The sequence below is a fragment of the Protopterus annectens genome, chromosome 9.part0, assembly GCF_019279795.1.
Source record: "Protopterus annectens isolate FY-2018-M chromosome 9.part0, PAN1.0, whole genome shotgun sequence".
In the NCBI taxonomy this organism is placed as follows: domain Eukaryota; kingdom Metazoa; phylum Chordata; order Ceratodontiformes; family Protopteridae; genus Protopterus; species Protopterus annectens.
The window spans coordinates 368427435-368445239 of record NC_056743.1 but is presented as its reverse complement, the minus strand read 5'-3'; the positions used below and the strand labels follow the sequence as shown (position 1 = coordinate 368445239).

Below are 17805 nucleotides of genomic sequence, written 5' to 3'. Positions count from 1 at the left end.
CTGCTGCATGCAATAATTCCTGTAATTCTTTATTTTTCACACATTCAGAAATCAACATAATTTTCTGTTTCAATAATCCCATAACATGCTGTTGATATTTAAGCATATGAAACTGGCAGTTTAAGGCCCTAATTGCCAAGGTTGCAGACGTATAAACCTTCTTTCCCCATCTATCCAGCTCCCTGGAATCTCTATCAGAGGGGGTAGGATTCTTAGCTGTTGAGGCCTTTACGCCTTTGGGACCGAATGTTTCAGGGTCAGCAGCAGGAGTTTTAAATAAAAACTTGTGGGAGGCAGGAACCCTGTAATATCTGTCTGGCTTGCTAGGAGCCGGTGGTAGGGAATCTGGAACCATGCTTGATTCCGAAAACAAATCATCAACAATGTCTAAAACAGGAGGTATGGCCAAAGGCCTATGCTGAGGGAGAAGGAAATCCCTAAGCCTCTTTTTTGATTCTGAGAAATCTCGACTCTCCCAATGGAAATGCTCCCTCAAAGTATGCAAGGTTTCACCTAAAGAATAATCTTCAGGAGGAGATGCAGATGGGATGGATTCCTCTGTATCTGAATCCTCATAGGGTGGTATAGAAAAATTCCTGATCAGAAGAGGAATCAGAAGAAATAGAAACCTGATCTGAAGATTCATAATCAGTGTCTTGCCTAGGCCTCTTATCGGGGGGGGGGGGGGAGCCCTGATCAAGGTAATTAAGTCTTCAGCCATTTTGATCATCTGTTTCTTGGGCATAGAGGCCTGAGCATGTGGCTCATGCGTTGTTTTTTTGCCTTAGGAGTTGCTTTTGTCTTTGTTTTTGAAGCTGATGTCGGTTTTATATAGAAATGCTGAGGCCTGAAAACACCCTCAGAAGCCAGTGCCTGTTCAGTGGCTCCGGACCCATCCGAGGGAGAGATATCTGCGGGTACAATAATTTGAGAATCTCGTGGCATGCCGGACTCCACATGTCTCTCAGTAGAGGCCTGCGACTTGAAAGTAGAGGGTATCAGGGGTAGGGTTGCCACCTTTTCAAATGGCCAAAGTGGGGCATTTTCGGAACACACATCAGATTTTACAGGCCGACACATACCCATGGTCAGTACAAAGGATAGAACTTTACTTTTTTGCCTAAATGAAAGCTTATTCTTGTAGCAGTTTAGTTGCTTATTCTGTTTCTTGTAACATTTAGGTATTTTACATACAGAAATAACTATTTTATGCAACTGTTACATGAAATATGGGACATAATTATTTCCTACAATCTCAGGACATTTGCCATATTATTTTTGGACAGGACACAACTGTCCAAAAAGGGACTGTCACTTGCAAAGTGGGACAGGTGGTAACCCTAATTAGGGGCTGCAAAAGCATCTCACTGAGTACCGGCGACTGGCTTAGGAGAAGCTTCATCGGTTTTGGACCTTGACTGTCTGTCTCTGTCCTTTTCTTTGCGTTTTTTGTGAACTCCGGTAGTCGGATTGCTATCCAATGACATTTCAGGATAGTTAAATCTGTTTCCAAAATATTTTGAAGCAAAGATATACCGACGCTTAATAGTGTGTTGGTTGAATCTAGCACAAAACTGACAGTAAGGCAAGTTATGATCTGGGCCTAGGCAAGGAATACAGTACAAATGGAAATCCTTATGAGGTATTTGCTTCCCACAAGTAATGCAATTATTAACTTTTACGGACATCGATATGGAGCAAGAAAAAGTTTCCCCAATGAGGTACTTAGCTTTAATTGAAGAATTTGGTTCTGAAACTCGAATGCAAAAATTTCAGGAGTCGGCCGACCGGCACTTGTGAACTGCTTCTGCTTTGGGCACCGCGCGGCAAGAAAGACTAAAGAAAATGGCATCGGCTGCCTGTTTTATACCCCTGACGACCTGACGTCATGGAAGAAGAGACAGCAACCAACGCAGGATCCAAGACTTTGATATTTAGGCCGACTGAGGGCAACCTGCCAGCAGATTACCCAAATGTAATGACTGCAACAGTGAAACACGAAGAACATCAGGTGGGAAGGCATAAAGTAGACCGGAGGGATAATTGTGAACTACAGCGTCCCTGCGTGTCTCCCCCTGAGGAAGGGATAAGGGTGAAGTAGCTGCTGCACTTGGTACTGAGGGGACTGACAAATGGGTCGCGGCAAGTCTGACCCCATCTGTGGAAAATCTGCTCTGCAACCTGCTTGTTCAAGAACCACTCGTGAGGCATCAGAATAGCTCTGCTCAACCTGTCGGCAATCATGTTTGACTTCCCCGGAATGTGCATTGCCACAAGAAAGCGTTGGGAAGACACTGCCAACTGCCACACTCGAATAGCCTCTCTGCAAAGGGGATACGACTTGGTTCCCCCGTTTGTTCAGATACCATACCACCGACATGTTGTCCGAGTGGATTGCAATTGTCCCGAGAGGAAGAAAGCTCTGGAGTGCTTGCAGTGCTAATAGCACTGCTCTCATCTCCAAGACACTGATATGCAAATGTATCTAGTGCTCTTGCCATGTGCCTTGGACTGTCCTGCTGAGATAATGCCCCCCCACCCAATCCTTGAGGCATCCGTGGTCACCGTGGCAACTGGAGGAGGTGGAACGAAAGCCTTTCCCACAATGAGATTGCTGGTCTGAAGCCACCAGCGTAGATCCTGCTTGCACTTGTCTGTAATCATAATACAATGGGATAGCAGAAGCTGCTGTAGGGACCACTGGGTAAAGATCAGCCACTGAAGGAGCCTCCTGTGTAGTCTTGCAAGAGGACTAGCATAATTGTGGCAGCAATTGTCCCTAACAATTTGAAAACCATTTTTGCCTTTACCTTTTTCAGTGGAAGCAACGCGTAGACCTGTTGTTGCAAAACCTGAATTCTTTCTTGTGGTAAGTAAGCCCTCAAGAGCACGGTGTCTAAATCGGCGCCTATAAAGGTGACACACTGCGAGGGCAAAAAGGCAGACTTTTCCCAGTTTAATGGGATACCCACTCATTGACACAGCGCAATGGTGTGTAGTAGTAGATGCCTGGTGGTGGCAGACAGGAGCCAGTCGTCCAGGTACGGAAACATTTGGAATCCCTGACATCTCAAGTGAGCTGTCACCACTGCCATACATTTGGTGAACACCCTGGGGGCTGTGGTGAGACCAAAGGACAGGGCTCGAAACTGAAAATGACTGGCTCCCAGCCGGAAGTGTAAATGACTTCTGGATGCCCTGTCCATCTTTATATGGTAGTAAGCATCCTTGAGGTCGATGGAGCACATCCATACTTCTTTCCCCAACAATGGGAGAATAGACTGTAAAGTGACCATTCGGAACTTGGACTTTTTTACATGGAGGTTCAAGCGGCTGAGATCCAAGATGGGTCTCAAGTCCCCTGTTCTTTTCGGCACCAAAACGAATCTTGAGTAAGTCCCTAATCTGAGCTGGTCTGAGGGGACATGCTGGATGGCTCCTTTTGCTAGCAGCTTTTGAACTTCTGAAGCTGCGGAATCCCTTTGACTGGGTGGGGCATCTGGGATTCTCTTGGTTGGCGGGGGATGAGAAAAGAAGGGAATATGATATCCTCCGGAAATTATCTTTAATACCCACTCATCCTGGGTGATGCCTTACCAGGCTTCTGGGTATAGCGAAATGCGACCCCCGACTAGCTCTGGAGAAGCGCAGTTGGGCCTCCCATCAGTAGCGCTGGTAGGGGGCACCGCGAAAGGAATCGTGGTCCCCATGGATACACGGGCCTCCTCTGCCTCTAGGGTGGCATCTATATCTGAGTTACCACCCCCCTCCCCTGCCTCTGGAGGGGGAATCACTTTGCGCGTCTTGTAAAAACCTCTGCGGCTTTCTGAACCACATTTTCCCACCCTTCTGGCCCTTGGGATAAGGTCTAGAAGGCATGGAAAAATGGACTCCCACAGCAGACACGGTTTTTCCTTCCTGCTCGCACCTAGTGAAAGTATCCTTCACCTTGGTTCCAAATAACGATGAACTCTCAAATGGGGCGTTGGTGAACGTAGACTTGAAGGTCTCTGCGAAATTACACAGGCACATCCAGGAGTGCCTCCTAAGAGACTCCAGAACTCGCTGCCCTACTCGCTCCGTCGGCTGCATGTGAGATCAGCCTCATGAAGGAGTTAGCAATGGAATTTAGGGTAGACATCTGGGCATTGACCTTCTGAGCCACAGCATCAGAAACGTTACCCTGCAGAGATTCTCCAAGCTCTTTTAGGAGATCTCTTTGGAGCTGTGTAAAATGTGAAAATAGTTAAGCGACCGCAGAGTAAAGGCCGCTGAAGAAAACATACGCTTCCCATACCGGTCCATGGTCCTAGACTCCTTGTTAGGGGGATGGACGGTAGATGAAGTCTCAGCCAGTTCCTTCTTGGTGGCCGCTGCCACCACCATGGCATCTACTGGAACGCCCTTTGTGAGAAATTCCTTGTCAGCGGGGGTGGACAGAAACTTGTTGGGTCTCCTGGGGACTGGTTCCACAGTGTCAGGGGTTTCCCCACACCCTTTAACAAACAAGATCCAGGAGTTCATCGAACGAGGGAGAAACCCAATAGGTGGAGGGTTGAGACCCAAAGGCCTTCAGGAACACCGACTCCTCCTCAGAGGGAGATTTGGAGGACCAGTCGCCTCTCTGCTTCAAGATCTCCAGGATACCTGAGAAAGAGTTATTTTCACAGGACGACTTGGGGGACCCCTCTGACTCCTCGAGGTCGGTGTCCGAAGTGATACTCATAGTGGGAGTCTATGTGCTTCCTCTTGCGCACACTTTTTCTGGGGGGCTCCTCAGACAAACACTCTGGGGAGACCTCAGAAAGTTGGGGACCACTCATGGAGGTATCCTGAGGCCTTGGGTCTCCGCTGTCCAAGGACAGAGGGTGATAAGAAACTGATACCGATGCTGGAGGGGGAAGAGTGCCAGTGCCATCAGACGCAGCTGAGGACCTGGCCAGCATGCTCCACATGACCTCGAAAGCTGATTCCCCCCGGCTCTGAAGAACAACCAACCGTGGAAGCCCTCGGGGCCGAAGGAATAAGGTCCGAAGCAGAGGCAAGGCCCAAGCTCACCTGTGCCGAAGCACCGAGCAGGAGGCTAGGAGCCGAAGATCGACCCGAGATCTCTCCCTCGGGTCCGACCGAGGAACTATGAGCCCTGGTCCCCGCGGACGTAGCCGACGCGGATAAAGCGGAGATTGGAACCGAGATGCCAGGATGGGCTACTGGAGCCGACCTAAAGGCATCAGATGGAACCGACAACTCTGGCTCCGAAGGCAGGGAAAGGCTCGGAGGAAGAACATACGAGGATGGATGGGTGAAGGTCTCCGGGTCAGACTGGGCTGGAGCCAAAAACAATTTGGCCAACACCGGTGACTGGAGCAGTCTCTGTACCACTCTATCCACATCATCATCTGAGAGAGTCCTGGGGGACCTAGAGGATAAGGTCGGAGATATGGACCTCCCTACAGAAGGAAACTTACGAGAAGGAGAAACCGGTCTAGAAAATGAAGACTGGCTCCGAACAAGCATCTCCGTCACCGGCTCAGAGAGACTGGGAGCCGATGTTGACTTGGTCAATTCACCCACTTCCTTCGGCCCCGAAGCCAATGGAGCTGAGGAAGCTAAGGTAGACTTGGCAGTTTTCTCTGGCGGCTCTGATAAAACTGACGGAGCCAGAAAGCGGTTTTTTTATTTAGAGGTCTTGTCTGTTTTAGAGGGAGAGGACTTAGAACTGGAAGCCCTCTCCAAGTCTTCTTCAAAGGAGGGCTTCAGTAATCCCTTCAGAATCAGTTTGTTCTTCCTCTCTTGAAGAACGCAGGGGCTAAAGGCGTGACAGAACACACAGGATTCTTGGAGGTGGATAGCCCGCAAGCAATACACGCACACAAAGTGCCCATCAGTAATAGACATTTTATATACACAATTACCACATTTTTTGAAGCCCAAAGGCTTGTGTTCTTTTGTAACCTTAGACATATTGGTATGACACTGCACACAATATCAGAAGAGAAACCAGACACCAACAACAGAAAAACGTGGCAACTATGCCTCTAAATTAAACGGTCGTTAGAACAACAAACACCACAGGGAAGAAAGGACCTCTAACTTAAACGGCCCAGACAAACAAGGGAGGACTAGGTCCTCTAAGTTAAACGGCCCTAGCCCAAAGGGATGGGGTAACCACCGGAACAAGCACACACGGGGAAACTGGGACACACACAACTAGGAGGGAGGACTAAGTCCTCTAACTGAAACGGGCCTAGCCCGTAAGAAGGGAAAGAACGCAAATGGGATACCAAGACATAAAGCAACAGAACAGACTACACAAATAGTTTTATCAAAAAAACAGAGACTAGTTATGAAAATAGCTTTTGGAGCAACAAACTAGTAAAAAGTAGAAGAAAAAGTTATACTTAGCCACAGCCAAGAGCGAGACCACATCTGAGCGTAACGAGCGGCAAACGAGATCTGGGGAAAGAGAGCAGTGCAGTATGGGATTCCTCTTAGCCATGAGCCAATTGAAGACTTCGAGCTAGAGTATGGCCGAGTTGGAGCAGAGGTTCGGCTCTGAACTCACGGGTAAGAATGTAGGCGAGATTGGACTACATAACATCCTACATTTGTCTGTTTCTCCCAAATGTTCAATGGACTTTGTAAACCAGCGTGTACGTAGCCCAGTATCATGGGCCGCCAATATTAACCTTTCATCTCTTGGCATGAATTTGCCTTTCCTTAACCATTCCTGCCTTCATCCTGATCAACATGAGGTTCTTCCAGAAGTTTTCTATATTTGCAACTATATTTATGCATTTTCCACATTTCTTGCCTTCTCATCTGGTCCTTCACCTTATATTTTTTCTTTCGTATTTTGGCACATCCAGTTGCTGCCTGATTTTTATTTACTTCTGGTTTGATTTCCATTCCTGCTTGATGTCGATATGCTTCTGCTAGATTAAGCAGAGACGTTGTCTTATATTTATTCTCCTCATGTTTCAAAACTTTCACTACATTTGGATCTTGTGAGGTCAGTAGATGTCTGCAGTCCCACAATTGTAGACCTATACATGTAACCAATTTCAAGGAAGTCTATCCCTCCTTCAAACGGGGAAAATATAATCTTGGTACGCACTGATTTTTATAAATCATCTGGTAAGAATGAAGCATCCTTCTTGTTTTCCTAGCTAATCTATCCAACACATTTTGTGGTCAGTCAATCATTCCAGAACTGTAAGTTAGGACAAGAGCAGCAAATTGGTTTATAGCTGTGATTTTGTTCCTAGATGTCAATGCTGTTTTCAGGATTAATTTAAAAGTCTTCTAAAGTACTCCTTACAAAGTTTTATTCACAGATTCACAAATCTATCCAAACACCAGAGACCTCCAAGGCAGAAACGCACTTGACAACCACAACACAACACTAATCACGAGACACACAACTCATCTAAACAGTGTGCCACTCAACCAAAGCCCCTAAAGCAAAACAGCATACCCAACACACTAGTCATAAGTGACTCGATAGTGAGGCACACTGATTTCCCACTCACTAGGCTGAATAAGGAGAAAGTAACAGTAAGCTGCCTGTCAGGTGCCAGGATCTGCCACATAATGCATGCACTCAGGTCCCTCAACAACAAGTACAAATGTGACTCTGTCATTGTACATGTGGGTGTGAATGACCTGAGACATATGGCCCTGAACAACATGAAGAGAGACATGGAGGAGCTCTCGGATTATGTAGCCCAGGCGGGTATGACACTAGCCCTGAGCAGCATCCTACCATCACCCAGAAAGATACCACAGTACAAGCAGAAAATGATTGATTTCAACAATTGGTTAAGTTTCTGGTGTCATTCTAAGGGGCTCCATTATATGTCTGCCTGGGATGACAAGACTGACAGACCTCTATGCTTTGTCAGAGATGGCCTGCATCTGTCATCCCTGGGCTTCCGGATACTGGCCAAGGCTCTTGCCACCCCTAAAGTGTCTTTTTAGGCGGTGTTCAAAAGACCAAATTACCACCATAACAGCTACAAACAAATGCAATGAGGGTCATGCTGCTCAACGCTTGAAGTCTAAATTTCAAAATGCACTCAGTCGAAGCACTCCTTAAAATGGAGAACATCAACATTTGTGCTATAACAGAGACCTGGTTCAAGGCAGCAGAAAGCACTCCTGCACTACCAGGCTATAACTCATTCCACACCTTTCGGCCCCAAACCTTGGACCGAAGCTCCAAAGGCGGTGGTGTTTCCATAGTCATAAAGGCTGCGCACATCTCCAGACTGGTAGCCCAACATGTCACATCAGAGATACTTCCGGGGCAGCTAACATTGGGTAAGACAGCAATTCAGGTCGTAGCCTGCTACAGGTCCCCAACCATGTCTGAAGACTCTCACACTACATTCCTAAGTACCCTGGAAAATATTAGGGTCCAACCTAATACTCTCATACTGAGCGACCTCAACTACCCCTCCATTAACTGGGAAAATTACTCGTGTACCAATACACTTGCCTGTTTCCTGGAATTCATTAATTCCAATTCGTTCTTACCCCCACTAGAGGTAGCAACATCCTTGACCTGGTCATTACTAACATGGGCGACCGTTGCTCTACACCAATAGTCAACTCCTCCCTGGTTAGATCCGACCACAAACTAATCACCTTGGAAATCCACATCCGTCCCACCCCCCACAAAGGTAACCACCATGAAAAACTTCTCCAAAGCTAATTTTCAGCTCCTAAAAACAGAGGTAGCTAACTTCACGGAACCCATGAAATGGAGAATAGTTGCATGACTGCCGAATCATACACCAATGCACTGTACGAACATGTACACAAATGCATGGATCTCACCATACCCAATAGAACCAAGACGCTCTCCACCAAAAACAGGAAGCCAATCTGGTGGTCCCTTGCCATAAGCAAACTCTACAACAATAGGAGGAAACTGATGTGGAATAAGGTGAAGTCCGAAGACTGGAAAAACTCCCTTATTAGCCTCAACAAAAAGATTAGATCCCTCATCAAATCCTCTAAAGCTAACTATGAAAACAGAATTGCAGCAAATAGCAAAGACAACCACAAGGCCTTCTATAGTTATGTAAAGAATCTCCATGGAAATACCCAGATTTGCTCTGGGCTACTGCACAATGATATCTCCTACACCTAGCCAACAGCTATTGCCAATATACTGGCCGACAGATTCAGTGCCAACTTTACCCCTCTCTCCCCTCCCAAAGGACCTATCACATTAACAGTAGATTGCCAGGCACCCAGCATTACTGCTTCACAGGTTAAAACAGAACTGTGCAAGGCCAAGAATACAGCTTCTATGGGACCTGACAGTATCCCTGGCTGTGCTCTACATAAACTACAGAGTGAACTGGCACCTCACCTGTGTGCCCTGCTCAATCACAGCCTCACCTCAGGCTTTGTCCCTGCCAAATGGTGCACTGCTACAGTCATCCCTCTCCACAAAGGAAGAGTGACTACAGACCCTAGAAACTATTGCTCCATTAACCTAAGAGTCTGATATGCAAAGCTATGGAATGCATCATCATGGACCTAATAAACAAGGATATAGGGAATCTCTAAACTCTGGATCCCACACAGTTTGGTTTTGTGAAGGGTAGATCATGCCTGCTCAACTTGGTCGACTTCTTTGAGTCAGTCACCAGAGTTGTGGATGAAGGCAAGGTGGTTCACACAGCCTACCTTGATCTGGCCAAGGCCTTTTGTCACCATTCCCCATGCAGGAATCATAGAAAAACTCAGTAAGCTACACATCAACCCCTATATCATTAGGTGGATTGCAAACTGGCTCACAGATAGAACCCACAGTGTGAAAGTAGCTGACTCCAAGTCAGACTGCCACCAGTTATGAGTGAAGTCCCACAGGGTTCAGTCCTGGGTCCTCTCCTGTTTGGTATGTACTTCTCTGAAGTCCAGGTCAACACGAAGGGACTCTAGCTGACAAAGTTTGCAGATGATTGCAAGTTGGGAGCTACAATCAACTCCCCAAGTGAAGGTGACATCCTACAGAAAGGCCTCACTGAGACCGACTGGTGTCAGAACCATAGCCTTAAGCTCAATGCTAAAAAATGTGTCACCCCCTTTGGGAAAAACCCGGTTCCCATGAATTACCACATTGATGGTAGTCCACTGAACACAGAAGGCATTTTAAGAGATCTGGGAACAGGTTGACAGCAACCTCGCTTTCGACCACCACACTGCCACTGTGGTCACAAAGTCCTTCTATGTGGCACATCTCATTACTAAGGGTTTTGCATCCAGGAAGAAAGAGGTCATCGTCTCCCTCTACTCTTCCCTCATTAGGCCAATCATCGAGTACAATGCCCCATTTGGCATGCACCTCACTAGACACCTACAAAAACTGGAGAGACTGCGAAAGTCCCTCTCAAAGAGGATCCCAGGCCTTAAACACTTGTCCTACATGGACAGTATCAAAAAACTCCAACTATTCTGTCTCATATCACCTACTTAGAGGCGGATCTCTGCTTGGCTTGCAAAGCTATGTCTGACCCAGCTCTGTTAGAAATCCTACATCTAAAGAAATCCCAATCCCTCTGCATCACACGCTCCAGAGACCTCAGCCTCATTACCACAATCAACAGAAAGTGCTGAAGGGACAGGTTCATAATCCAGACACCGCCCATGCTATGGAATAGACTTCCAATACATGTCAAACAGAGCACCTCATTGGCCTTCTTGAAGAGAAATCTTGTTGAGTGGATGGGAAATAGAAAATTCACCCCAGGGATCACTCCAGTGGCTCTACTTGACAGAGACACTGGGAACTAAGGTTGGGTGGCAAAATGCTAGGGTAATCCTATGGGCTGGGCTTGTAAAGGCTCCAGGGCCATTAACCTAGTACACACCTATGAACCTACTTGTTCATGTTTTATTGTTGGTTCCTTCCTCAGTTCCCAAATATTTATACACTCCCTCTTTCTCAGGTTCTTTTATATTGTATTGTTGTCCCAAACTGATGTTTTCTTGGTGCTGCAGTTTTCCTGCTTTAAAGGTTGTTTTTGCACATTCATCAAGACCAAATGACATTCTTAAATTATCTGAAAAGGTTTTGACAACTTGCAGTTGTGCTTTCAGTTCCTCATCTTATTAGCTATACATTTTTAAATAATCAGCAAAGAGAAGATGAGAGGTCTTTACACTTTGTTTTCTAGGAGCCAATTATAACCATAGCCTAAGCTAAGTAGACAGCTTAATGGGTTAAGGGGAAGGTACAATAGCAGCAGTGACAGAGAGTCACCCTGCAATATCCCCCCCCCCCTTTTGAATTTTTATCCCTAGGACAGTAATTTGTCCTTTATCATGGCTTAATTGCAAAGTGGTCTGCCACTGCTTCATGGTTACTGTATTGTATTCGATCAGTGTAGAGTGCATCTTATACATTTCCAAGCACTCTTTTATCCATGAATGTGAGATACTATCAAATCCTTTTTTATAGTCAATCCATGCCATACTTAGATTCTTCCCCTTTCTACAGTTCTCCACTATGACTTTAACAACAAATGATCCTTTGTTCCGGGTCTATATCAGCATTTCAAAAATGTAACAGGTCAAATCACTAAATGTCGAACTGAAATGATCGACCTATTATATTTTTGAATGCCGATAAAAAAATAACCCCCCCCCCCAAAAAAAAACCTAAAGGGTGTAGGCAGGGGGGCAAGCGCCCCTATGCCCCCAAACCCCCCGCTACTTAAATATACCAACTCCGAGAGACTGCACTACATTGAGGTAAACGGAAATCTCCCCTTACGGAGATTTCCATTTACCCGTTTGACGTTTTGCCCTTTCGGCATTCTCGATGCGACAATATCAAATTCGATATTGTCAGCATTTGGGATGCTGATAGGGACCCTTTTTTCCATATGACTTTCTTCTATTGCCCTTTTATTCTACTGCTATAATTGTGTTTTCTTCTAAATGACTATAAACTCTGTCTGCATCAATTCCAATGTATAGTTTATGCCGTCGGAAGGCAAGTTATTGGTCTATAGATTTTAGGGTAGCTTGCAGGATCACTCTTTAGCAGTAGCATTGTTTTTCCTGTTGTTAGCCATGTTGGTGTCTCTGTTCAGGGTGCGCATATTAATAGTTCTTACTCACAGCTAAATCTTCGTGCAAAGATGTTAACAGTTTTAACCAGAAGTTAGGTACTACAACTGGGCCTGGAGTTTTCCAACTGAAAACTTTTCTTAACTTTGTTTCAATCTATCTGGTTGTTACTTCATCCCATTCCATATCCTGTACTTTAAACTTCTTATTCTTTCTTTAACTTCTTCTATCCATTTATCATCTCTGTTAAGTTCCATAGGATCTTCATAAATACTTCTCCAAAATGTATCTATTTCTTCTTTTTGGTGGCCTTTCAATTCCTTTTACCTTCTTTCCCAACTCTCTATAAAACATTTTTGGGTCATTCATAAATTGCTTATTTTGTACTTTTCTTCTTTACATTTTTCTGTGCATCTTCTAAGTTTTTCCGCCTGTGCTGAGATTTTGAGCTTATTTGCGATAGTGCATGATAGATCCTGGTCTGTTCCAGTACTGCGCATTGCTTTTAATTTTTTTTATTCTGTCTATCTTAGTATTTTTGTTGATCTGTTCTCTCAAGTATATTGTTCTAACAGTGACACTTTGTCTCAACTGCTTTATACTTTTTTCTATTGATACTTCCATGATGGTATGTGATTTTTCTCCTTCCTTTCCCTCACTACCCCGTGTTCTTGCAGTAGGACACTATCAGTTATTTATTTAGCTGCACAGTAACATATCTTGTTTAGTTCTGTTATATCGCACGGATCTCTATGGATAGCCCTAATTTTTGTGCTCATTTTTTTTATCAAATTCTGACTTTCTGGGTTTTATTTACCTTCTGGAGTTCACTGACCTTAGTATGTCTATCTATTTCTATTAAATCAAGCAACTCTTCTCTTAGCTTGTTTTCTTCTTAATTGAGGGTGCTTTTTTACTTTCCCATTTCCTGCGGGCATTCTGCAGAAAGTTCTATAGTAGTTCCTGTGGCACATTCTCTTCAATTTCATCCTGTGCCATCCGTTGCTTTGTCATATGTGAACTTACTGGCCTATCACTCATCAACATTGACTGCATCAGAGTTTTCACAGTTTCCTGTTCCTTCCCTTGCTGTCCAGCTTTAAGTGAATGTTTATACTAGTCTCCTTTGAAATGCTCCAAAATATCTCCGTATGGCACCTGACCAACTGCTTTCCGTTCCACTGATTTCCCCTTAATTTGGATATCCATTGCTCTATCCTGTTGTGGTGCTTTCTGAATTAGACTTTCTACACTGAATCCTTCACTTTGCAGGTACGCCATAACCTCAGTTTCTATTTCTTTTACTTCTCCATTACCGATCTCCTTTTTCTACTTTTCTTCTTTGTCTTCTTATTTTTTTGTACTTTAAATTTTCCATATCCGGATTTCTTTGCCTGTATTACTCTTCGAATATCTTTGGGACTGCTTTCTTTATACTGACTAATTTGGCTTTCTCCTTTGCATTAAATATTGCACCACATGATATCTCTTTCTTTCCCATGTCCATATTTCTTTTTTACTCTATTCAAAAATCTCTAGGTTTCTTTATTTTTTGCACTTCCTCAGATGCTTCTTTTTCCATACAGATCAATGTTTCTTGATGTATATACCGTTTTTCAGAAATCTGTTGTATTAATGAATACAAATTTTTATTTAAAGCTTCTGACAGTTTTTCTTGTGGTAGTATTTTTCTTTCCTCTAATTTCTCTCTTAATCGTTTTGTATATCTTGTCTGGAAATTCTGGGCTTTCTGCATTAACAGTAACAATACATAATTTCTTTCTTTTCCTCACTAGTCCACTTTATCGTCTTTATGGCTCTTCTTTGGCCTATCAGTTTTTGTGGACTATTGCTTCCTTCTACAACAGGGGGGCCCGGGCTATCCCCATTGTAGGAATATTTCCGTATTTTGAGGATTCTACACTATCTTTTCCAGTCCTACCAGTATTGGGCACTTTTTTTATCCTGGATTCTGTGCACCCAGCTATCTTTTTCAATTTTTAACCTACTTCTGTCTATGATGTATGCCATATAAATACAGTCTATACATCAGTGCTGCCTTGGTGAGATTTTGTGAATAACAGGGTCCACCTCGTGAAGGTACTTACCAAGACTTGAGGATGAATTAAATTTCAGCACTACTACTCTCCCTTGCTTGCTGACTTTTCATCTCTCCATTCGGACTTTCGCCTTATAAAAACACCATGGTGAGACCTGATACCCCGAAACCCTTAAGCGCCTTTCTGTTTTTTTCTTTTCATAAAGGTCCGAACCATCTAGTTTTGTTAATCAAATCTTAAAAACTTCAGTAAGAAATTTGTCCATACCTACATGGCATAAGGGTGACACACACTCAATGTAATGCAAGTCTCTACCCACAACTTAACATCCTAAAACAGTGTTGCTGAGGATGGTAAAATGAAGCACATTATCAACTCAGGTGAAACATATTACTTGTTGCATACATTCCTGTATGAAGAAAGGTAATTAGTCATACTGCAACATTACATTAACTGGTCAAGTATCATAATTTCTGGCTAACAAAATACTACTGCTATCCATTTACCTGAATAAAATCAAGGGTAGTACTGAACACTAGCTGGTAAAACCTCTACTTACCAACTCTACAAGGTATCACCAGGATGTTAACACAAGGCTCAAGATATTCAGTAAACACAAACACACACACACACACACACACACACACACACACACACACACACACACACACACACACACACACAGTTTCCAAAGTCAGTTACAGTAGTTAGGGACATGCATTACTGATACGCTGAGAAAGTCACCTAATTTGCTACATCTAGTACATTAACATACTCAGGAGCTATGAAAGATACAATGGGAGAAAACAGGCTGAGGGAAAAAATCATGTCAGTAGTGAGTTCTGCAACAACACCCCAAACCATTTTCATTAACACTTACAAAGACAACACTGAGACCTTAGTAATGCACAAAATATCAAGGCATGGTGAAACACTTTGCTTCTTAAAGGAATGAGCTGTTGGCTCAAAGGACTCTGAACGTTTGATAGCTCAAAAAGCTGATGCCAAGGTAAAAATGTGTATTTACTATCTTGCACTGAAATTACTTTTCTTATGATTGTCTCCATTTCTAACACCTCAACTGGATGTACTACATATAACTACCTATTTTCTGAAGCAAAAATGTACAAAATGAGGAGGATAAAATCATTTCATTAGTGACGCAGCATACAGAATATTTTAAGAATCAAAACCTAGGACTGCTGTATGTAAGATGTTACCCTTCAGTGAGGATTTGCTCATGTTTAAATACAATAAGCTGTTCTGAGCCTTAGTTTTTTCCACTGCCTTATCAGTCTCATTTTTACAGCTGACTGAATATATTTCAGCTGCAGAAAAGCACAAACTGTTTTATAATACAAGAAGTTTGCTAACAGTGCAGTGTAAATTAAATTACCATGCCTCATCTTTAAGACATGACAATATTTTCTTTATAGTTTCTGACTGAAAGTGTACAAAAAAGGATACATCCACTCAAACAGCATCATGAAACTGGTCTTGGCATTGAATGCAAATGCTATCCCTCTCAGGTCTCTGACCAGACCCACCAGTGTTCTCTGAAGGGGAAGAGCAAAAACAAACATTTCCATTACTGACCACTCATTTTCAGCAGTGTGCAATCACATTAGTAATCAGTGCATTAACAGACTTTTTTTTAGCAGCACAATCACTCCATATGATTAAAATGCACACAATAATTATACATTATGCATGAGGTACAAATGCATGCTAAACTCGCAGTAACAGTAGATTGGATAGCATCACTCTTGCAGTAGAGTTTTTCACATATGGGAATTAAAAGCAGGTGGAAGTTTGCTAGACTGTCCCAACTCCCAAAGCTCTTCTGATGTGAGCCGCACACCGGCTCCTTCACAATGTGAGGAGAAAATACAGTTGTGTTAAGTAAACTTACCATAACAGTGGATGTCCGAATGGTCACTGATGCAGTAGCCTTAGCTGTATGGGTTATAACTTGCCAAGGATATAACAGCTGGCTAGTTGCAAAGCTTCAAGGCACATTCCACATGCAAAAACTGTTAGATACCTCGAGCTGAGATAAGCAAATCATCTAAATATGAAAAAAGGTGGATACGCTGTACCTGCAATGAGCTGCAACTGGAGCTTGACACTGTGAACACTCTTGGTGCAGTGGATAGTCCGAAGGGGTAAGGCAGAGAAAGTAGAGTCATGTAAAATCTTACCATTCGCTGCTGCAGTATTCTGCACCTTGGGGATCTCAGGCCAAGGATAGTCCAACGTCGTGCTAATATACCAAAGACCATAGATCTTGTATGTGCAGTACATCACATGTATGCTCCCTTGTATAGGGCATAAAGGTTACGTACTTACGCAATTACCCAGAAATGAATTGCACCAAGTAGAGAAAAGCCTCCACAGGACAAAAGTGGCTATGCACATCCACAGGGAGAAAAATGCAGATGGAAAAGGGGAAAGAAATCAAAGCCCAAAAGAAAAAGGGGAATGGGGGGGGGACTGAATATAGAAGAGAATCTACTGTTATGGTAAGATTTTACACAACTGTACTATGTCCTATATCACTGCAGCAGTATTCTGCACCTTGGGCAGAGTACAAAAGCTCAAGAAAACGAGTGGGAGGTGGAAGGCTGGGAAGAGCCCTCAACAAACCAATGAGGGGTGGCACTAGCAAAACCTGCTTGTTCTGGCTCTAGAAACCATATCCAATTTATAATGCTTAGTAAAGGTATGCACTAAAGACCATGTAGCAGCCTCAAGTATGGAACTTGTGTCCAAACCCTTCAAGAAGGCACCAGAAGAGGCAACAGTCCTAGCAGAAGAAGCTCTAACTGAAGTAGACAGACATTTGTCATTAAAATAATATCAAAAAGAAATGGGCCTTAGATATCCAGGAGGAGATGGTTTGCTCAGAAACAGCCAAATCCAACATCGTGGGATGAAAAGAAACAAAAAGCTGTTCCGACTTGCAAATAGTTTTATCCAAATAATACCAGAGCTGTCTGTGCAGATCCAATGTATGCAGGATCCTCTCTCTAGCAGACCATGGAGAAGGAAAAAGGGAAGGGAGTTGTACTGCCTGATTTAACAATCTTGGGCATAAAGGAAGGATTAGTATAAAAAGATATGCGCTCTCTGTGAAAAACCAAAAGAGGACGAGTGGCCATAAGGACATGAAGATCAGAAACCTTCCAAGCTGAAGTAAGAGCAGAGCAACAAGACAGTCTCTTCCAGGTACAGTATTGCAGAGAAGCTGAAACTGCAGCCTCAAAAGGAGCTTGAGACAATTTTTCCAAAAACAAAATTAAGGTCCCAAGGAGGAGGAATCAGCTTTCTTGGGGGCCTAAGATGTAGGACCCCTTCAAAAAAAATTTACTTCAAAACTAGATGCCAGTGGCATCTTCAGAGGCAGACAATCAGAAATGGATTACAAATGAACTTTAAAAGATGAATGTGCCAGGCCAAAAATGAGCAACTTGCACAAATAAGAAAGAACCATAGGAATACCCACAGAAAAAGGTTCCACATCATGCACGAGACACCGAACAGAAAATCTCTTCCATTTGTAGGATTCTCTAGTAGTGGGTGTCCAGGCCTCCTGCAAATGTTCTCAGATGGTGAATAAAAAGAATCAAAATGATATCACGGAGTCAAATGAAGG

The 17805-nt window shown here is 43.7% G+C and overlaps 1 protein-coding gene across 1 annotated transcript in view; it reads right to left on the bottom strand.

The window, feature by feature from the left end:
- XPO7 (exportin 7) overlaps positions 1-17805 on the bottom strand; it is a 4001819-nt gene that overhangs the window by 1413126 nt on the left and 2570888 nt on the right. The window contains exon 19 of the mRNA XM_044082110.1: positions 15618-15706. Within this exon, the coding sequence (XP_043938045.1) occupies positions 15618-15706 (89 nt within the window). The remainder of the gene's footprint in view (positions 1-15617; positions 15707-17805) is intronic.